The 23,826-nt window shown below is 38.8% G+C and overlaps 1 protein-coding gene across 2 annotated transcripts in view; it reads left to right on the top strand.

Moving 5' to 3' along the window:
• Nucleotides 1-23,826, top strand: part of LOC150091234 (aladin-like) — a 343,291-nt gene that overhangs the window by 140,619 nt on the left and 178,846 nt on the right. For both annotated transcript variants that reach the window (XM_090374811.1, XM_090374804.1), the window contains exons 7-8: nt 21-179; nt 16,678-16,761. In XM_090374811.1, coding sequence (XP_090230937.1) covers nt 21-179; nt 16,678-16,761 — 243 coding nt within the window. The remainder of the gene's footprint in view (nt 1-20; nt 180-16,677; nt 16,762-23,826) is intronic.

Raw genomic sequence — 23,826 nt, 5'->3', positions numbered from 1 at the left:
TGTGATGTTATTTCCATTAGGGTAAATGGGCCAATTCGTTCCTTTGCATGGCATCCCCAAACTGTAAAATGTGCTATAGCTCTTCGTGATGATTCTATTCGTGTTTTTACAGCAGCTAGTAATGTCACACCCATTTTGAAGCATAAATTGCAAAAAGGTGTCACCACTATGGCTTGGAAGTATGCATTTCTTTTAACTTTTTATAATATGAATTATTAGATAAATATGTTTAAATGCTAAATTCTAAAGATATATTCTCACACCGCAATTATGAATCCTTAGTTTGAGATATGAATGCTTTGAAATTTTTCAATTTAAATTCTTTGAAAATTGACTCCTTTGTTTTGTAAATCCCTGGTGTTGTAATAAATAGAACACTAAATGGGACAGTACAACATGGGCACTATTGTACTTAACATTACTTATACAATAAAGATTGTTTACATTTTTATTATTTTTTTTTCTAAAGGAATTATTTTATTAATTATTTATGCACCTATGCACTATTAAATAAAAATTGCAAATAATGAGATATTAGTAATCATGCTTAACCCAATAGGTTATGACTGCTTTTTGCAATTTTGAGATCAATTGTTACAGAAAATGCAACCTATTGTGCTGTAGTTATCTTTTCTTTCGTTTCACCTAAAACTTGTGAATTAGCCTTAGGTGAGATATTATTATTATTATTGCTCTTATATTATTTCTCCCTGATTGGGGAATTCCACTCTGTGACAGGTACTGCTACCAAGTACACAGGGTGGTTGTAATGCCTGGTGTTACTGTTGGTCAAGGAAATCTCTGACTATCCTACAGGTGTTCAGGATTGTGATTTTCTGGAGTTCCTTGTAGGTGTTCTCTGGGAGACCTATTGCTGCTAGGCTGCTATGTAGAGTCTTTGGCACCATACCAGTGGTTGACACGATGATCGGGATGGTCAACACTTCTTGCATATGTCACATCTCCTTGACTTCATGTCTCAGGTTCGTGTACTTCCTAATTTTTTCCTCATGGGTTTTCTGGACATTGCTGGTGTTGGGCACCGCTATGTCAATCAGGTAGATAGCCTTTTCCATCATGTCCGGTCTGTTGTGCGGGATGGTCTTATCTGTTATTATGGCGCGGTCCCAGTACATACAGCTTGTGGGTTCGTACTTGTAGTATGGTACACTTTCTTTGGTCAACTGGTATTTCCTTGCTAGCTTCTGATGTATTATCCTGGCTATCTGGTTGTGTCTATGAGTGTACTCAGTCAGGGTGATTACCTTGCAACCCACGGTGATGTGTTGGATCATTTCTGAGGCCAGGTGGCATCGTCGACATGTGTCATCTGACATTCCGGGCTCCTTTGTGATGTATTTTCTATAGTTTCTGGTGTTGATTACCTGGTCTTGGATGGCCAGCATGAATCCTTCAGTCTCGGGGAAGAGCGTCCCGCTTGTGAGCCATGCATTGGAAGCAGTGTTATCGATATGATCTTGATGGAGGTCATTGTAGTATCTGCCATGGAGTGTCTTCTTTGCCCATCTTTCTAACTTCGTTTTTTGTGCCGTCTGGACGGGAGTGGGTTCCTCGGTTAGGTTGAGTGGGGTATACCACTTATCTATCTTCCTTATGGCCTGATAGAATGGTGCTGTGTTGTTCTCAAAGTAATCCTTCAGGTTAATTATCGCTGTGTTCTGTTGCTCTATCAGGCCCCTTCCTCCCTCTTTCCGAGCTATTGTTAGTCTCTCCACTGCTGACTTCTTGTGGTGTTGGCGGCTCTTGGTCATCATTGTTCTTGTCGTTCGCATGATATCTTCTAGTTCGGCGTTAGTCCAATCTATGACCCCGAAGGTGTACATTAGTACTGGCCTGCATAGGTGTTTATGGCTTTAACTGTGTTCCCTCCATTCAGTTTTGCTTTCAGCAGGCTTCCGAGTCTCTGATGATATTTTTTGGTCAAGCACTTCTTAATTTCTTTGTGCTCTAACTGCTGAGCCTGCATCTTCCCTAGGTATTTGTAGGTCTCTCCTGTCATAGCTTCGATCTCTTTACCAGTTAGCAGCTGGTAGTTTCGGCCAACTAATTTTCCCTGGTGCAGTGTGTGGGTCTTGCATTTGTCTAGACCAAATTCCATCCTGATGTCCTTGCAGAAATATTCGGTGATCCGGAGTCGTTTCTGGAGTTGCTTCTCGGTTACCACATAGAACTTGATGTCATCCCTGTACATCAGGTGGGTGTACAGGTTCTTTCTTCCTTCTTTGAGATTATATCCATACTTGCTGCCGTTAAGCATGGTGGATAGTGGGTTGAGTGCTAGACAGGACCACAGTGGGCTCAGAGCATCTCCCTGAAAGATTCCTCTTCTAATGGGGATTGGCCTGTTTGTAATATTCTCGACCTTAATGGTGATACTCCATTTCGCCATTGTTGCTCCTAGGAAGTTTGTCACTATTGGATTGACCTTGTAGATCTTCAGGGTCTCTATTAGCCAGCTATGAGGTACGGAGTCGAAGGCCTTGCAGTAATCGATGTAGGCTGTGTATAGGTTGCATTGCTTCTTGTAGGCTTGCTCCATAACTGGGGCAGGCATCTATGGTTAATTGCTCCTTGCATCCTTTGCTTTTCCGCTTGCATCTTTTCTGCTCTTCAGCCATTATGTTCTGACTCTCTAAGTGGTCTGATATCTTCTTGGTTATGCAGCTTGACAGGATCTTGTACATCATTGGGAGGTAGGTGATTGGTCTGTATTTCACCGGGTTTGTTGTATCTTCTTTAGGCTTCAGACTCCTTGTGACTCCTTCGTTGAGAAACTTTGCGATTGTCTCTGAGTGCCTTATCATTTGAGTGAACTGCCTGCTCTACTAGGTGTGTGTGTGTGTGTGTGTGTGTGTGTGTGTGTGTGTGTGTGCGTGCGTGCGTGCGTGCGTGTGTGTGTGTGTGTGTGTGTGTGTGTGTGTGCGTGCGTGCGTGCGTGCGTGTGCAGGTGAGCTTCTTGTACCAGTAGTTGTGGATGTTATCAATTCATTGGGTTCGCCAGTTGTGGGTGTTCCTGATTGACTGTTTTATTCTTCTCGAATCTCCCACTCTCATCTCTTGTATGTCCTTGGTTTTCTTCCGTTCTACTTCTTACTTCACTGCTCCAGATATTTCCCCAGAACTCCTCGATCGTCTTCTTCTCAGGTGGTTCATTTCCTGCTTTCTTATCTTCACCCAGTTTCCTGTAGAAGGCTCTTTGGTCCTCATCGAAGATCCAGTTGTTTATTTTCCTCTGGGAGCTCTCTTTGTATCTGCATAGTCTCTTGCTCAGTGCAAGGGGGTTCTGCTTCAGTGTGTCCAAGTATTCTCTGATTTCTCATGTTTGCTGTGAACACTATCTCTCTTGAGGATGCTCTTCACCTTTCCAGTCAATTTCTTACTTCTATTATCCTATTGGTACTGGGTCAACTGACCTATCTTGATTCTTAATTCTTCTATCTTCTGCTGAAGTCTTCTTTCCCCAAGCTGGCGGTTCCTTCTGTTTTTGGTTCTTCTGCTGCTGATCTCTCGTTTGTTTCTATAAATTAATCCTAGTAGCTGCTATGGCCACAGTATACGGCTGTGTGGATAGCCTCCAGCATTGCATCATTGTTGTCAAGGTAATGTGGCATTATTTGCCGATTGAGGTGGTCTGTTACTCTCCACAGGATTATTATTATTAGCCATATAGTGCAAGGAAGCCAGAGGAAGCTTATGCTGCACCAGCCAAAAAAAAATTTCTAAGTTACCCTGAGAGAGAGAAGTAGAAAGGAATCACCAAGAAAGAGAAGAATGATGATATCCGGCTCAGGACCCTATGAATAGAACTTAAATGTTTCCTTCCTTCCCCTCCAAAAAAAAAAATATCAGAAATAGCATTAAATTATCTCATTTAAAAAAGACAGTTACAGCTGTTTTTGAAGAAGTATCAATTGGGACAGTGATTATCCTGTCGTGTTAATCATATAACCCCAGGGAGTCACATCTGGTGAGTATGGGCTTGGCACACCCAGGGTCCTTAGCTGGATATCACCATTCTTCTGTTTCTTGGTGATTCCCTTCTACTTCTCTCTCTCTGGGTAACTCGGAAATTTTTTTTTTGGCTGGTGCAGCATAAGCCTCAGGCTTCCTTGCACTATGTGGCTAGTAATAATAATAATAATATGAGGGGATAATGCTTCATCGCATTCAGCTCCATTGCACCTTCACATATATAGAAATTGCATCACTTGCTTGTGAGTGACATAGCACACTATAACCCTAGTTGTTTTTGTACCATAAAAAAATAAAATCCAAATTCTTATACCACATGAAATTAATAATATGGTTTATTAAGTTATTCGCCTAAACTTCTGTACATTAAGGTAATGTTTCAGTTATCTTACTGATACCCATCAGACCATGTCGTTGGGGGAACAAAAATAGAAAGGGTTACAAATTTGAATACAGTTGCCAATATTACAATTACCATTATCAATATTATGATTACAATTGCCATTATTACAATTACCAATACAATTAAAATAAATAAAATAAAATAAGTGATGCCATACAACCAGATATTAAATTAAGTAAATATAAAGAGATTAACTTCTTACCTGCTGACAGACTCCTCTTTCTGATGCTCCCAGAAACCTGATGTGCATGCAGGCAAGAGGTACTGCCAGCGGTTAATTTATAGGTCAGAGATTAATTCCAATGGCCTATAGAATTGTGCCAGGTTTTCTATCCTAGATCTGGGGTTCTTGTGTGTTGGACTCCTGAGCTGATCTTTGCTCTCCTACTCTGGTTTTTTATCCTAGATCTGGGGCTCTTTGTGTAGAGGAATCCTGAGGTGACCATTGCTCTCCTATTCTGAACATAAGGGTTGGTGTGCAGGCTGGTTCTGGTGGTCTGGAAGGGGTTGTATGTTGGCTACTCATCCAGACAACTGGCCTATTTTCTTTTCCTGGTCTCTCATTTCTTCTACTTTCTTATTAATCACGTTTCCTGTTGCACCATGTGGACAGCCGGGTACATGTGCATCGGCTACCTGGGGAAGTGATGGTGCCTAGATGCACCGTGGGAAAAAAACAAGCTAGTGGCAGTGGTGTCGTGCTTTGGGAGATGTTCAGCAGGAATACTCATCCATGTGCCAAGCACTCTGACATCTACCACCTACCTAAACATCATTGCTGACCAGATACACCCTTTCATGGCAATGGTCTTTCCCTCTGGTGGTGCCATCTTTCTGCAGGATAATGCACCATACCACACCGTCCGGATTGTTCGAGACTGGTTCGCGGAACGTGAGGAAGACTTCTAGATATTGCCCTGGCCTCCAAATTCCCCAGGCATCAATCCCATTGAGCATCTGGTTTGTGTTGGAACAGCAATCCCGATCTGTGGCATCTCAACCATGGACCTTACAGGATTTAAAGGCTCTGGTTACGTGTTGGTACCAGATACCACAAGACACATTTAGAAGCCTTGCCAGGTATGAGCTGTTTTGGCTGCACTTAGAGGACCAACTTCATATTAGGTAGGTGGTCATAATGTTTTCGCTCATCAGCGTATACACTATAAAGGCCTCTGTGGTCGGGAAATCTATCCATAATTAATGCTGCCAACTCTGACCAGTTATAACTTTAAACATAGATAAAATTAAATTACAAATAAAATACATAAAATCGACTGTAAAATATAATATAATTTAAAATACAGTAAATCATATGAATATATTGAAATAATAATAAAAAAATAAAAATATTATATATTAAAAGCGTTAAACCGTACTACTCTAAAACAGGAGCTTTTGGCAGCACCTGCTGCCTTTCTCAACATAAGTAGTGCTGCATCAACAATTCATTATAAAGTACCAAGCCTTCCCAGCAGACCCAGGGCATACTATGATACCTGCGCATGCTCCGTTTCCTGTATATCAGCACCGAAAGTGGCTTGGGGCTGTACGATTTTAAACGCTCATCCCTATCCAGGATAACGGTCTCAAGCATTACATTAATCCTACAACCCTTATCCCTATTCAGGCTATGATCACCCAAGGAACAAATCCTTAAGCTCTCCAGCCACTTCCAGTTCCAGAAACCCTCTACCTTATCTGTAATTACAGCTCCTTCGGCTGTTATCCCATATCCGGTTTCCCAGGCATGTTCTGCTACGGCCGACCCCGAGACATTAGGCAATCTAAGCACCCTGCTATGTTCCCCCAATCTATCTCTTAATCTGTGCTTAGTCTCACCTACTTAACATCCCCCACAATCTGGACACTGAATTTTGTAGACAACCCCACTGTTGTCAACTCCCACAACAGGGTCTTTAACTGCCGCCATCACTGTGTGCAGCTTCCGACCTGGAAGCTGCACACAACGTATTTGGTACGACCGTAAGATGCGGGCTATTTGTTGCAAACCGCCCAGATAGTAGGGAATGTACACGGTGGCGCCAAGTACTCCCTCTGAGTACCTTCAGTCACGTTCCGGGGGATCCACATATCACAAGGTCAGCCGTGACCCGTTTAATTTCTTCCTCCCTATCCTCCGAGGTAGAGCAGTGCGACCAAGCCCTGCTCATTAAAGCCCTAACTACACTCTTCTTATGACCTCCAGTCTGGGCAGAACCAAATTAGTATACTGGGCCCGACACATCTCCTTCCTAAACACCCTTGTTTTTAATTGTCGGCCCACCCTGTAAATCCAGACATCCAAAAATGACAGAGCGTCCCCCGCTCGACCTCAGAGGTAAACTTTATAAAGGGAGAACCACTATTGAGCCAATTGAGAACCTCTGGCCCACATCCCCTACGTAGTATAGCGAACGTATCGTCCATATACCTCTTGACTCTTCACAATATGCATTAGAAAAAGTGTGATGCCTGTGGAGTCAAATGCCTCTTCATAATCCACAAATGCCAGGCATAATGTTGTCTTATATTCATTTGCTTTCTCCGTTAGCTGTGATATGAGCATTAGCTTTCTCCATTAGCACAGACTGGAGATGTGCAAATGTAACCCCAGTTCACAAAGGAGGATCAAAGACTGACACAAGTAATTATAGACCTGTGAGATTAACTTCTGTTCCAAGAAAATTAATGGAAGCACTGGTTAAAGAAGCACTGCGGGATCGTCTTGACAAGAATTCAGTTATAGCTCACACACAGCATGGTTTTGTTAAGAGAAGGTCTTGCCTGACCAATTTGATTGTATTCTATGATGTAGTCACAAAAGAATTGGATGCAGGGAATAACTTTGATATTATCTATTTGGATCTTAGAGAGGATTTTGATATTGTTGCACATGGAAGACTGCTGCACAAATTGGAGCAGTGTGGAATTGGTGGCAAATTGTTGCTATGGATAAAGGGATGGTTGAGTGGCAGAAGACAGAGTGGTAATTAATGGACACTTCTCATCATGGACTAATGTTATTAGTGGAGTCCCTAGGGGTTCAGTGTTGGGTCCATTGTTGTTTTCTGTATTTATAAATAATATTGATGATGGTATATCAAGCTTAATGTCCAAATTTGCAGACGATACAAAGGTTGGCAGGGTTGTTAAGGACGCTACTGACGTTATGCTGCTGCTACAGGATCTGGAAAGGTTGAGCAGATGGGCTGAGAGGTGGCAAATGAAGTTTAACATTGACAAATGTAAAGTACTACATATGGGAAACAGCAACCGCAAAAACAGCAATAATTCTACAAGTATGTCTATAGTACGTCTTCTGCTATTTGAATTATGCCTTCTCTGCTATTTATAAGTACCTCATCGCTATTCTTCAGTTTCAGTATCATTTGTCTTTCTGTATCACTGCTCACGGCTGCCGATTTAAGTCATTTGTTTTCCCTTAATGCTTGTTCTACTTTTCTTGTGTTAAATCTTATGTTCTCTCTAAGTCTCTTTCTAATGGCTTTGCATAACTCAATATACTCAGTTTATCTTGCTCTTCATTTGTTGTCTTCGGTTCATCATGACAAGTGTTTCTTGACTAATTTTTTTTCTTTGGATTTCTTTTTACCTATAGGTTTCTTGGGCTTTATCACTTTCAAAAAGTTGTAATATTCCTCATCGATATCTTGGTCCTGAGCAGTCTGCAGAAGCTCAAACATGTTCTTAAGTTCCAGTACATACTGCTTTTTCTCCTCTTCTGTTATCTGAAAGACCTTCGTATTATTTACTCGAGTCAGTTTTTTCCTTTCTTTTCTCTATATATCAAGTGTGCATCTTACCATTCTGTGATCACTTCCAACATTTACCTTGTTCAGGATGGTAACATCATTCACGATATATCTTCTATTAGTGAGGATGAAGTCGATTTGATTAGCTGTTAATCCATTTGGGCTCTTCCATGTCCACTTTCTGTTCATCCTTTTCTTGAAAAAAAGTGTTCATTACTGACATTCCTCGAGATTCTGCAAATTCCACAAGTCTTTCACCTCTTTCATTTCTTGCACCAATTCCAAAATTTCCTATAGTTCCCATTTCTGCGCTGTTTTATCTCTTTCCACCCTTAGCATTGAAGTCCCCCATAATGATAGTGTAGTGGTTTTCTGCTCATCTAGAAGACTCTCAATTTCAGTGTACATTTCTTCATCCTCTTCATCATCATGGTTCGATGTTGGTGTATAAATCATCATAACCTTTAGCTTGTACCTCTTAGAAATCTTGAGTAGTAGTCTAATAATTGGTGATGTACTTTTGAATTCCAAAATATGGTTTTTTTATATCTTTATGGTCCATCTCCACCTTCGCTCCTCTCACTGTTTCCATTGGTGTAGAGAAGATTTCCACACAGGGTAACTCAGAATTTTTTTTTTTTTTTGGCTGGTGCAGCAAAAGCCTCTGGCTTCCTTGTACCATACGGCTAATAATAATAATAAAGTGAAGAAGGGTTTCGTACTCTGGTCCAGAATGTAATCTAGCTGTATTACACTATTTTGTGGAAAATTATTTCCAGAAATACTTAATTGTGTAACCCTAGGGTAATATATATATACAGTTGAACTTCCCTATAACGCATTGAAAAATCCAGCGAAAAAATTCGTAATAGAGAAATTTCGTTATACAGAGAATATCTTTTTTATTAGAAATTGTTATCTAATTAGAAAATGAAAACGAATCTACATTTATTTTTAATGTATTTTATTTCAAAAACATACTTATTTAAATTACGTTTATACAATTTTTGCCGGTAAGTATCACAAATTAAAAAAAATCTGTAATTTTCGTTTGCACAGTACAATTAAAAAATTGTCTGATTCTCAAAGAAAACCTCGCATTTATTCAGAGCATTAAAAACATTATCAGGAACGTTTTCACAAAACTAGACCCATACGAACTGTTTTAAAAGCGTTAATCATTTCTTTGCGAGTTGGCTTTTCTACGGGTTGTTCTGATGAGTCTTCAGCGTCATCATTAATTTCTTCGTGATCATGGTCGCGTCTGACACTGTTCAGCAGTATTTCCTCTTCATTTGGATGTTCTGCTGTGATCTACATAAACATAACTATCCAGTGTTATTTCATTTTCAATGTTTCCAGACGATTCTAATAATGTCCAAAAGTTTTTCAGTTGTGCAAGGGGCAGTTCATCTTGTTCGTCCAGTCGTTCGACTTCTGTATTTAATGCAAATCCCGCTTTCAAAAAACAATTTTAAATAGTGTATTCAGTGACATCGTTTGTTCAAACTTTTGCCAATTCAGAGATAGAATCTCTAAGGTTAATTGTAACCTCCAAGTTTCTATTTTCTGATAACGCATTGATAATCTTCATTATTATTTTCTTTCGATAATGAAATTTAAAATTTTTAATAATGGTTTTTTCCATTGGCTGGAGTTTTGATGTTACGTTTGGTGGTAAAAAAAACTTCGCACTTTTAAGTTTGGCAGGATGTGCCGGACAGTTGTCAGTTACCAACAAGATTTTCTTTTTTTCTTTTGTTATACGCTTGTCTAGTTTTAATATCCATTCTTCAAAGATATTACTTGTCATCCATGCTTTTTTATTAAAAGGTGTAGTCAACTTCCAAAGATTTTGTGCCTCTAAAACATCTTGGATTTTTTGATATTCCGATGACTAAAAGTCTTAATTTTGTCATATTCGTTCCAACTAGCAGAGTGATTCTTTCTTTGCTTTATTTTCCGCCAAAACATTTATCATCCTTAAAAGCAAGTGTTCTATTCAGTAAACATTTAAAGAATAAACCCATTTCGTCAGCATTAAAAACATCCTTATGCTCATATTCTTCCAAAATCTTCTTTAAGGTATTGTTCCTCCAACTGTTGCAATCTTCTTCGCTTACATTAACACTTTCTCCACAAATAACCTTTTGCACAATTCTGTGGCGTTTCTTAAATTTATCTAGCCCCCCAATGCTTGCATTAAATTCTGTATGTCCAAGGGACTGTGCAAATTTCAGAGCTTGTTGCTTAATTATTAGGCCCGATATTGGGATATTCTTTTCACGTATCATTTGCACACATTTTAGAACAACTTTATCAACATATTCACATATACACAATTTAATTCGCTTCTTGTCTGCTCTTCCTTCAATTGCATTTAAAATTGATTCTCGATTTTTTTAAAATGTATTGCAGATATGCCATATTTCTCCACAACATCTTTTTTCTTAAAACCCTGGTCAATATCATAACAATCTTTGCTTTATCATTAATATTTAAACACTTTCTCTTCGACATTGTTTTCGCAATTGTAAAAATTACTCTACTGCAGCTCTTGCCGATACATACACCGCAAACTTCGCTGTGCTGGCCATATAGTGAATTGTTAGTACTGTACCGCCTACTCAATGACGTTCACTTGCCAATTCAACCGTATCACTCCCTTTTAAGAAATATACGACTTTGTGAATTTCTTTTATTCCGCTTTCATTCATATATACATGAAAGAAAATTTATGATTAACGTATGCTGTATGTTACTTTTCAGAAAAAAAGAAAAAAAAAACAAGAGCATATAGTCTGTGATTGATGACGAACGAAATTGGAAAAAAAAAAAAAAAAAAAAACATCTACTGGGAGTCCAGTTAGACAAGAACGGACATGTCATATAATGATTGACATGAAAGTCACGTGGTACAGTTGAGGTGAGAAGCGAATGTCACTCAGTAGGCGTTACTAAAAACCGACTATGGTAGCATTCTATGTATTGCTGCCACAGCATGCTAAAGGATTACCGCAGCGAATTTTGCTTTCCCCTGAGCCAACATCAATTTACAAATCTACGCTATTTATTGTAAAGTTTATGACCACTTTTAAGAAAACCCATTTGGTTTAATAACTGTAACAAAAATGAAACAAAGACCCTCCTACGGGCGTCAATGGCCACAAGTGTTCACTTAAAGGATGTCGTTATAGAGAGACTAACACTTCGTTATATGGGGTTAATTTTACATGTAATTTTGTTTCAAGGTGCAATGTTTTGCGAAAAAAAAAATTTGTAATATAGAGAAATTTGTTACATAGAAGTTCGTAATAGAGAAGTTCCACTGCATTATGGCCAAAGTAGCCTATGCGCCATCAAACCTCCATATCAACAAAGAAGTTCCACTGTATATATATATTTTTTAATTATCTCTCTGTACATTAAAATCGTTTTCTTCTCAGTGATATTTATTCGAGCCAATGGGAGAAGAGAGCATGGCAATTATGTCACTACAAATGCAGTTAATTATTGGAAACTGCCTCCATAATGTTCAGCAGTCTTGTACACATGCTTTCTATGTCTAACGTTTGATGTTCCATTGTAACGTTTTTTGTATATTAATGAATATTGCGTACTTGTAAATAGTTTAGTCATTTATAAATATTTAAAATAGTTGTATAGTTTGTAAATACTTTAGTTAAATATATTAGTCATGCTCTTTCGGATGCAATAATATTCCTCATGCATTGTGGGAACCCAAAGGAAAAGGCCTTTTCCTATGGGAGCTATGTGAATGCAGGTAAATAATTACATAGTGATATTTATTCAACCTTGAAAATCCTGTGCACTACAAATGCACAGGTAAATATGTCATTTCCTGTTTAGATGTCGATCACAGTGACAGTGTTTTTTTGTCTGTCTGTCTGGCAGCACTGGGGGTCTCCCTGAACTCTGCATTTTTACTCTGTGTAGAATACAATACTCTGCATAAGACCAGGGTGTGTTTTAGTGTGCTGTGAAGTATAAGTGTGAGTTGATTGTGTTGTCCCTCTGGTCACTTGGCCTGGGGGGGGAGGGCTTTGGAGAGCCACTAGACCCCAGTTTCCATCACCACCATGGGGAGGCAGGCCAGGACACATTAGGAGAAAAGAAAGCTCTGGTGGGGTGAACCCTGGGGTAGCCTAGGCATCCAAGGAGAGCCCCCAAAAAATTTTTTTTATTGGAAAGGAGATAATGGGGAGAGGGTGGGATAAAAGGGGTAGAGAACAGAGGGGCAGTGTTGATGCACTTGCATGATTTAAAATGGGGGGACCGAAAGGGAACCCTGATACAGGGCACCCATCCTGTTCTAGAGGGTGCTAGTTGAAATTGGGTGGTGGGGTGAGCCACCACCAGGCAAAAGGGGGAAGGAGACTCAACCACCCCAGGTGGCAGGAATAAAAGAACATAGGGAAAGAGATTCCTATGGTGGAGCCTGCTTTTTTGCAGCTCTGTCCCACACTGGCCTAGGGGTTGCCCTAATGGCTAGTGTCAGCATCCCACGCCATGCCATCTTGGAAAAGCTACAGCATGGTGTTAGCTTGGATAACCATGAGGGCCTGCATAGCCATCAGTCTGTCCAGTGAAGAGGCTAAGATAGGAAATGCAATTAATAACTTTCATTCACTCAACATTCACACAATTTTACTTTTATAGTTTTTTCTTATACTTTCTATTTTCTTTTATATATTAGATTAGATATTGATCAGTGCATTTCGACAGGCATGTCTTTCACGTTGAAAAGATTTGATTTACTCCGTCATACCTCTACATATTACGTAGAAAAGTGTGTGCAGGGGTTGCCAGGCAAAGCGAGCAGGGGGCGGACCCCCATAGGTATTATTATTATTACTCCCTGATGAGTGGGGTGTACCTTCATGATGGGTACTGGTGCCAAGTGCACAGGGTCATTGTTATGTCTGGCTATTACTGTTGGTTGAGGAGCCCGCTGGAGTTCTGCAGGAGGCCTGTTGCTGCTAGGCTCTTGTGTAGGTTATTTGGCAACATGCCAGTGGTTGACAAGGTGATCAGGATAGTCGTTACTTTCCATATGCTACATCTCTTTGACCTGTCTTCAGTCTGTACTTCCTGATCTTTTCCTCGTAGGTTTTCTGGAGGTTGCTGGTGTTGGGCACCACTATGTCAATCAAGTATGTAGCCTTTTTTTTCTTCTTGACAATGAGGATTATGTCCAGTTTGTTGTGTGGGTTTTTAGGAGCATTAGCAACTAAGGCAATATTGCTCCCGTGATATGCAGTGGTCATTCCCTGACCTTTCCGCATCCTCCATATTTGGTGGTTCACGGGCTCGAACCCCAGTCTAATGAAGAAGCATGTGCTATGCACTGCTGCTCCTGCCCACCTGGCTACGGAGGCCCCTGTTGTGTGGGATCGTCTTATCCATTATTATGGTGGGTCCCAGTACAACATGTGGGTTTGGATCTCTAGTACAGCCTGTGGTTCATACTTGTAATATTGTACACTTTCTTTGATCAATTGGTATTTCCTTGCTAACTTCTGATGTATTATCCTGCTGACCTAGTCTTGTCTATGAGTATGCTCCATCTGGGTGATCAACTTGCATCCCGAAGTGATGTGTTGGATCATTTCTAATGTCAGGTGGCATCGTTGGCATGTGTCATATGTTACTCCAGGTTCCTTTTGGATGGCATGCATGAATCCTTCAGTCTTCGGGGAAGAGCATCTCACAGAGTGAGCCCTACATGGGAAATTATTTTGTCTATGTGGTCTTGATGGAGGTCATTGTAGTGTCTGCTGGGGGGGTGGTGTCTTCTTTGCCCATCTTTCTATCTTTGTTACTTCCGTCTGAGCAGGAGCGGTCTCCTTGCTTAGACTGAGTGGGGTGTGCCACTTGGCATGGCCTTACTCTTTGTTTTTTTGTAAGTAATCCTTCAGGTTCAATTGCTTTCTTCTATTGCTCGATGAAATCTGTCAAGCCCCTTCCTCCTCCTTTCCGAGCTATGGTCAGTTTCTCCATGTCTGACTTCGGGTGGTTAAATAATTATAAATAATTTTTATAATTAAAAATAATTATTAGGTTAAATAATAATAAGCTGTTGTTTCAAATAAAATGAGAGGATATTGCAGTAAAAAAAAATTTGGCAGCTCTTGGTCATCATTGCCCTTGTGTTTCTCATGATTTCCTCCAGCTCAGTGTTAGTCCATTCTGTGATCCTGGAGTATATTAACACTGGAACTGCATAAGTGTTTATCGCTTTAACCGTGTTCCCTCCAATCAGCTTTGCTTTGAACATTCTTCTGAGTTATTGATAATAATTATCCTCACAAATAACCACTCAGCTATGTTGGCTATAAAATTATTATATGGCTGAATTTTGTCCTTAATTCCCATTTATATAGTGAATTATTTCCTATTTATGTATTTAAGCATGTCTCATTTAGAAGTGTGGGATTGTTATAAGAAATTGGCAATTTTGAAAATTTATTTTTTAATTTTATGAAGCATTGCTATTTAATATTTTTAAAGTGCTTTTATTTAAACAGTGAGTGCTCTTGCTGTTTAAAACATTTAACCCATTTCATCCACAGGTGGCAAAAAGTAAAACTAAAAAAAAAAAAAAATGTGTGTGTGAAATGAAACTTGATAATATTAAAAAGCTTGCTTAGTAGATCCACTTTTGGTCATTGTATATTCATGATAAAAAATTGAAAATAAAAAACTGAGTAAATTTTATTTTTGCCTCTAACGTGCCTCACTCATAATGTTGATGTTAAATTTGTCCCCCCACACTTGCATTATATTGAGATTTCACTATACTTTTATATATAGCATTTAATGTTAAAACTTTACAAATGTAAGTGAAATAGTATTAGGTTAAATAATAATAAACTGTTTTTTTTTTTTTAAAATAAACTGAGAGAATATTGCAGTATAAAATTTTTCATTAATAGTTTTCAGACTGGCCAGCAATACTTCATATAATCTGAATTTTTTTCATTTATTTTACCATGCTGTTGTTAATATGTATATCTGCAGAGCATTAATTTATCTGAGATTTTCACTTGCTTTGTGTGTGTGTGCATGCGTGTGTGTTCTCTAATAATTTCAAAAATATTATACTGACATATATGCAAGGTGTGACACTCAAGTTCCCAGACTAGTTCTCTTGCTGTCATGTTTAATGAGTTCGAGAATAAATGGAAGTTGTATGCTTTAGTTCAAACTTCCTCCAACATATGGTAGTACAGAGGATTGTTCAGTAGGCTGATGGGTTGCAAGTGACAACCAGTTTCGTTGGTAACATTTGTTCCATCTCACAATTTTGCGTTAAACTGGGAAAATCTGCAACAGAAACGTATGATATATTAAAATCTGTTTATGATGATGATACTTTAAGTCATAACAGTGTGTTTGAGTGGTATTAATGGTTCAAAGATTGAAGTGAGGATGTCTGTGATGACCCAAAAAATGGGCATCCATCAACCTCTCAAAATGATGACAGAGTTCGATATGAATAAAGAGACGATTTGTCAAATTCTACATGAAGGTTTAGGGGAAAGGAAGGTCTGTGCAAAATTTGTGTCACACAGCCTAATAGATGAGCAGAAGCAACAAAGGGTGTCATTATGCGAAAACAATCTGGAAATTAGGACTTGACAAATCCTAATTTCCTTGACTGTATTGTCACTGGAGATGAGTGTTGGATGTTTCAGTACAAAGCATCAGTGCATGTAGTGGATTTCAAAATTATCACCCATCAAGGCTCAAAAAGTTTTGCTTACAGAAGTCAAGGATCAAGATGATGCAGATCATGTGTTTTGAAAAATAGGGTGTGATTATCAAGGAATTTGTACTTGATGTGGGAGTCAGTGCTGCATTCTACATACAGGTGAGGCTGCAATTTTGAGAGAAAGGCAGCTGGTTCTTGTATGACAATTCTGCTTCCCATTCCACACTTGTTTTGAAAACATTTCTGATGAAACATGGATATGAACAACCATCCACCCTACTCTCCTAATCTAACCCTAGCGAACTTCTTCCTCTTTCCCAAGGTAATAACTGCTCTCAGAGGAAAGAGATTTTAGGATGTTGAGGACATAAAGAAAAACGTAACTGTCAAACTGAACATTATCTCTTTGGTCACCTTTACTAACTCTTTTCAGAAACTTTTAGAACGGCGTAATAAGTACATCGAACCAGGTGGTGATTACTTTGAATAAAAATGAAACCATTCTTGAGTTCCTTCACTTTTGTGTTCTTTTTATTGGACTAGTCTGGGAACTTTATTTCCCCACCTTGTATATAAAAGATGGCTCATCAACTAGTTATCTTACTTTTAAAATTTTAAACTTAAAAAAGTTTATTTTATTTCCATTTCATATTAGTAATCTATCCCTCTCCCATCAAGACTATTCTTCGTATAGCATAAAAAATATTACACATTTGTTCATTAATTTTGTATTTATTGCTTGTTAATTTCAATAAACATATTTTGAACAGACCATACTGTGCATCAGTATTAGCAGTTGCATGTCAAAATGGTATACTCTTGTGGCAAGTTGACCCTACGTCCTTGGTAACAAGGTCAGTATTTATAACATCTGAAGTCATTCAAAATTTGATACAAAAAATTGAAATGTGTTCTAATTACCATATCTTTAGTTAGGCAATAAATTAATGGGAAAATTGTATAAAATGATTTCACATGAAATAAAAGTAGTTATTCACTTCAAATTAGTTGTAATTATACTTGGAAAGAGGGCTAATAATAAATTGATTCAAATGAAAACCACAGCAATTATACAGAATTTGCTGAACTCTGTTCGGTTGATTTCTTGGGTAATATTAAGCTTAAAAGTTCATATCAACAGGGGTTTGATTTCAAACTGGTATAGAGATGGCAGTTGTAAGAAAAATATTAAATATCTTGTTAAACATTTATTTTAGAATTAGTAGTTACAAAATATTTTAAAATCATCTTGAAACTTGATTTTCAGTTAAATTTAATTACTTTAAAAATGAATGCTAATAAAAAAATCTTATAATAGTTGATTGAAATGTCTGTCTTCTAATTGCCATGTACATTTCTATCCATTGTAATATTGCAATACTTTTGTTGCTGATGGTTGGTCATTTCAGATGTAGTCTGCAACATTCTAAATTGTCTACTGCTCTGCATCTCTATTATTAATGTTTTGCACATAAACATTTGAATGCTTTCATGTGGCTCCAGGCATAATTGCCTGAAGGGTTAAAGTCAGAAGACCTAGCTGGCCAAGGATAAAGACCTCCCAACTAATCCACTGGTTGAGATAGTAATAGTTCAGATGATTGGAAACCTGTTGGAAAAAATGCGGTGAAGCACCATCATGATGGAAATATCTAAAACAGTCATGTCAGTAGAAGAACATTTCTCGAAAGGTCAAGCAGCTCATTTTCCAAATAATTAAGGTATATTTCCCTACTGAGGCTGTCACTGAGCACTAGTTTTGATTAATCCTTCCCGACAGTGGCACCATACAATTTTCAAAAACTGATTTTGGAGGTAGGTTTCAGCTGCTACATAAATATTTCCACTAGCCCATACATGCCGATTGTGGGTGTCATCCAGTTATCCACACTATCCCATTTAAACATTTTTTATTGCTGAATAAAGCACACCTGCACACATCAGGATTGGCAAGGAAGTTTTTGATTAATCCTTCCCGACAATGGCAACGTCCCAAGAAGTGGCAACTGAAGTTTAACATTGACAAATGCAAAGTACTGCATATGGGTAGCAGTAACCCCTGAGGAATGTACCAACTGTATGGTACTACACTTAGGGTGGTAGAAAATGAAAAGGACCTGGGAGTAATTGTGCAGTCAGATATGAAGTTTTCTGAGCAATGCAGACAGGCTGCCAGAGCAGGTCATGGGGTTTTGTCAATGATATACTGGAAATTTGTTAGCAGTGAAAAGGAAGTGATTGTCCCTCTGTATAAGGCAAAATCACAGGTGTTTATTTGTCAAAGTTAGTCGGGGATTGTTTAATCTGAATTTTTTAAGAAAACAATTTTACATTTTAGCAATTCTTAAAATAGATATTTATCTATCATTTTCAGATTTCCTTGGACTGTAAATCATTGCACAGACCATTCTTTTGCAAAATTGCCCATCTTATTGTCTCTTACAGAGCCAGACTGATCAAACTTGTTTACTGACCTTGAACCGATCTTTTTGGACCTTTTGCAACCAAATCTTACTTTAAATTCACATTTCTCTGTAACAAAATTGCCAGTTTGATAAAACCTTTTCATGCAAAAAAATGTGATGCTGAGTAGTCTGTCATGATACAGTCCATATATGGACTGTATCATGAACTTTCCCACTAGGTTACATCATTAACTGGTTAAAAAAGTGTCTTACATGTTTAATAACACAATTCACCAGTATCAGCCCAATACATCAAAGTTTTAATAGGATTATAAGAAAAGACCATTTTTGGTCTTTTCTTATAATCCTATTAAAACTGTTTGGTCTTATCTTATAACTGTTAGAATTTAGTAGTGTGCTGGTTACACTCAAGCTATCTTGTATAATTAAAATTAATCAAAATTCTACTTGGATATAGAGAAATCATGCAGCAAGCCTAAAAAAAAATGGAGACACTATAAGGGACAAAGAAAACATGTGGCATATAAAAATATTTGCTGTTCTAAAATTATACTTGTTTCTAGCAAACTAGACATCATAAAATTGATATTAACAAATTATTTTCCTATGCAATGTTTTAAAAATATGATAGATGATATACTTTTTTTCTTTTTTTTTGTAGTTGTTGGCGCATAGGCTTCTGTGGCCATAATGCACCTCCCAAGGTTTTTTTTGCAGTACTTTGATCCAAGCCCAAGGCGGGAATCGAACCCACGACCTTTGGGTTGCCAGGCAGGCACTTTACCCACCCGGCTAGCCCGGTCGGCCAGATGATATACTGAAGCATATTATCATTGAACTACATGTATAAAGCCACACTGCTCAAACTTGTTTACTGACCTTGAACCGATCTTTCTGGACCTTTTTGCAACCAAATCTTATTTTAAATTCACATTTCACTGTAACAAAATTTCCAGTTTGTAACCTTTTCATACAAAAAAACGTGATGCTGAGTAGTCTGTCACGATACAGTCTATATATGTATATTCCATCTTGCTTACAGAATTTTCCCACTAGGTTGTATCATTAACTGGTTAAAAAAAAAAGTGTCTTACATGTTTAATAACACAATTTACCGATATCAGCCAAATACATCAAAACTGTTTAGTCTTTTCTTATAACCCTGGAGAATTTAGTAATGTGCCGGGCTCAAGCTAAATTGTATAATTAAAATTAATCAGAATTCTACTTGGATATTGAGAAATCATGCAGCAAACCTAAAAAAATGTAGATACTATAAGGGACAAAGAAACAGGTGGCATACAGAAATATTTGCTGTTTTAAAATTATACTTGTTTCCGGCAAACTAGAAGTTGAGGTGGAAATTAACAAACCATTTTCCTATGCAATGTTTTTAAAATATTATGATTGATGATATTACTGAAGCATATTATCATTGAACTAAATGTATAAAAAAATATTCTAGTTTTGCAATAGTAGTGGCATGTGATGCAAGAAAGCAAGTGTATGAGCTTATGCAGCATCACCCAAAAAAAAAAAAAAAATCACACCATTCCCTCCAAATGCCTGTCCAGTTCCTCCTTAAATTTATTCAACCTATCAACTTCCACAACGACAGATGGAAGTTTGTTCCAGCAATTAACCACCCGCTGGCTAAAGGCAAATTTCCGCACATCTATTCTACATCTGTCTTTTCTTAATTTGAATTTATGCCCCCTTAGGTTCGTAATCTGAACAAGTGGAAGGATCCCATCAGAATTCAGCGTGCATAACCCATTCAAGACCTTATACACTTCAATCAGATCACCGCGCAGGTGCCTAATCTCCAGCCACTGCAGTTTGCAGAACTTAAGCCTCTCTTGGTAAGAGGATCCCTTCATTCCCCTCACCAATCTTGTTGCCCTTCTCTGTACACGCTGAAGTAAATCTACATCCTTCCTAAAATGAGGGCTCCAGACCTGTATGCAGTACTCAAGGCGTGGCCTGACCATTGCCTTATACAGAGGGATAATCACCTCCTTTTCCCTGCTAGCAAAATTCCTATATATCATTGACAAAACCCCAATGCAGACAGGCTGCCCTGGCAGCCTGTCTGCATTGCTCAGAAAACTTCATATCTGGCTGCACAATTACTCTCAGGTCTTTCATTTTCTACCACCTTAAGTGTAGTAATACACAGTTGGTACATTTCTCTGGAGTTACTTCTACCCATATGCAGTACTTTGCATTTGTCAAGGTTAAACTTCAGTTGCCACTTCTTAGCCCATCTGCCCAAATTATCTAGATCCTGCTGCAGTAGCACACTGCCATTACTGTCATTAACAACCCTGCCAACCTTTGTATCATCTGTAAACTTCGACATTAAGCCTGATATACCTTCATCAATATTAGCATTAGCATTAGTAGAGGCATTTGATGCAAGAAAGCAAGCTTATGCAGCATCAGCCAAAAAAAAAAAAAAAAAAAAAACCACTTCCACTTCACCCCTCTGTTCGTTCAAAATACCTGTCCAGCTGAGCTTTAAACTTATTTAGGCTATCAACCTCCACCACAAGGGATGGCAGTCTGTTCCACCAACCGACCACCCGCTGGCTAAAAGCAAATTTCCGCACGTCTATCCTACATCTGTCTTTCCTCAATTTGAATTTATGCCCTCTCAGGTGATTTTTCTGAGCTAGAGGAAGAATCCCATCAGCATTGAGCATGCTTAAACCATTCAAGGCTTTATACACCTCTATCAGATCACCTCGCTGGTGCCTAGTCTCCGGACACTGTAATTTGCAAAACTTAAGCCTTTCCTCGTAAGAGCACCCCTTTGTTCCATTCACTAATCTTGTTGCCCTTCTCTGTACTCGTTCCAGCAGCTCTATATCCTTCTTGAAATGAGGCCTCCAGACCTGTATACAGTACTCTAGGTGTGGCCTGACCATTGCCTTATACAATGGAATAATCACCTCCTTATCCCTGCTGGAAAAATTCCTGTATATCATTGACAATACTCCATGAGCTACTCTTGCAGCCCGTCTGCACTGCTCAGAGAACTTCATATCTGCCTGCACAATCACCCCCAAGTCCCTTTCATTCTCTACCACTGTCAGTGTAGTACCACGGAGTTGATACGTTGCCCTGGGGTTGCTGTTTCCCATGTGTAGTACTTTACATTTGTCAATGTTAAACTTCATTTGCCACCTCTCAGCCCATCTGCTCAACCTTTCCAGATCCTGTTGCAGCAGTGTAGTGTCAGTAGTGTCCTTGACAACCCTGCCAACCTTTGTATCATCTGCAAACTTGGACATTAAGCTTGATATACCATCATCAATATCATTTATAAATACAGAAAACAATAATGGACCCAACACTGAGCCCTGAGGGACTCCACTAATAACATTAGTCCATGATGAGCAGTGTCCATTGATTACCACTCTCTGTCTTCTCCCACTCAACCACCCCTTTATCCATAGCAGCAATTTGCCTCCAATGTCACACTGCTCCAATTTGTGCAGCAGTCTTCCATGTGCAACAGTATCAAAAGCCTTTCTAAGATCCAAGTATATAATATCAAAGTTATTCCCTGCATCCAGTTCTTTTGTGACTGCATCATAGTATCCAATCAAGTTGGTCAGGCAAGACTTCCCCTTAACAAAACCATGCTGTGTCTGAGCTATAACTGAAGTCTTGTCTAAATGATCCTGCAGTGCTTCTTTAACCAGTGCCTCCATTAATTTTCCTGGAACAGAAGTTAAGCTCACAGGTCTATAGTTACTTGTGTCAGCCTTTGATCCTCCTTTGTGAATTGGGGTCACATTTGCACATTTCCAGTCTATGGGTACCTCCCCTGAGTCCAAGGAAGCTCTCATAATTATGGCTAAGGGTTTGCTTACTTCCTTTGCTGCCTCCTTTAATATAACTGGTAGATCCCATCCACCCCGGGTGCCTTTCTTGTGTTTATCTTCAACAGTTTCTCCTCCACTTTACTCCCAGTTATTTCAAGATTCTCTAGCTTACTGCTAGAGTTGAATACACCTCTGGCATTCCCCTTGCTGAATAACTCCTCATGTGTGAATGTCGATGCAAAATATTCATTTAGTTTGTTAGCTACCTGAGCAGGATCATCAACAGTTGACCCATCAATATCAAGTGGACCAATCTGATTCATCCCCTTCCTTCTAGAGTTTACATAAGTAAAGAACTCTTTGCTGTTTTTCTTTGCATCCCTTGCCAAGGATTTCTCGTAATCCGCCTTCGCCTGCCTAACCTCCTTTGTAACTTGGTTGCATATCAACTTGTATCTATCATAGGCTTCTGTGTCATGTGTTAATTTGTAAGTATCCCATGCATTTTTCTTCTCTGCCATATGCCTCATTAGTTCATCTGACATCCATTTTGGCCTAAACCTTGAACAATATTTCTTAGTTGGTATGTAAAGCCTAGTAGCTTCCAAGATATGTTCTTTGAATGCTTCCCATTTTGAATTTGCTGTTGGTAACATCACCAGTTGGTCCCACTGTATAGAATTTAAATACTGTCTCAGTCCATCGTAGTCGCCTTTACGGAAGCAATAACCCTTCCCTTTACCCCTAATGGTAGTTACCTCTTTCAGTAAATCCCACTTCAGCACACTGTGATCACTGCCACCTAGTGGTTCATTTATCTGCAGATTCTTAATGCATGAAGAATCACTGCTGATAATCAAATCAAGAGTATTACTTCCTCTAGTTGCTTCCTGAACATGCTGATGGAGAAAACAATCATCCAATAAATCCACAAAAGCCCTGCTAGTGTGTGAGTAACCAGCCCCCAAATTCCAGTCAATATCTGGGAAATTAAAATCTCCCATTATAAGACTCTCTGATTTACTGGCCCACTCTATTTCCCTGTACAGTTCCTTATTATACTCATCAGAGTCATTAGGCCTATAGCACACTCCTACTCTCAATTTTGATCTCCCAATGCTTATGTCACACCAAACTGACTCAACACTGCCCTGTCCAGCGATGTCGACTGGCTTCACTCCTTGGTTTTTATGTGTTTCTTAACTAATAGCATAACCCCTCCCCCCCTTCCTATCCTGTCTATCCTTTCTGTAGACGTTGTACTCCCCAAATTGCAGTTCTGCATCCCTTATATCTGTGTGACACCACGTCTCTGATATCCCAACAATATCTGCCTTTGATGTTTTGAGCAATACCTCAAATTCATCAAATTTATTTACTAAACTCCTAGCATTGGTGTACACGCAAGTATACCTGCACCTGTTTCTATTCTTAGCTACCCTAACACAACCCATGTGTTTATTTGTACCGCAATGGCTCCCAGCAGTCTCTGAAATACCATGCATCTTGTTTTTCAGGCTTCTACTCATTCTAATAGAAGCAGTGCAAGAATCTCTTTCACCTCTGCCAGTGGCTACTGTCAATCTATTGGTCTTTGTCTCCCCCCAAGCTAGCAGTTTTCCGACCCACCTAACACTGCCTCGATAGCATCAGCAAATAT

Source organism: Mastigoproctus giganteus, chromosome 1 (genome assembly GCF_048544385.1).
Source record: "Mastigoproctus giganteus isolate SK-2022 chromosome 1, ASM4854438v1, whole genome shotgun sequence".
NCBI classification, from domain to species: Eukaryota; Metazoa; Arthropoda; class Arachnida; order Uropygi; family Thelyphonidae; genus Mastigoproctus; species Mastigoproctus giganteus.
This window is presented reverse-complemented; position numbering and strand designations above follow the sequence as displayed.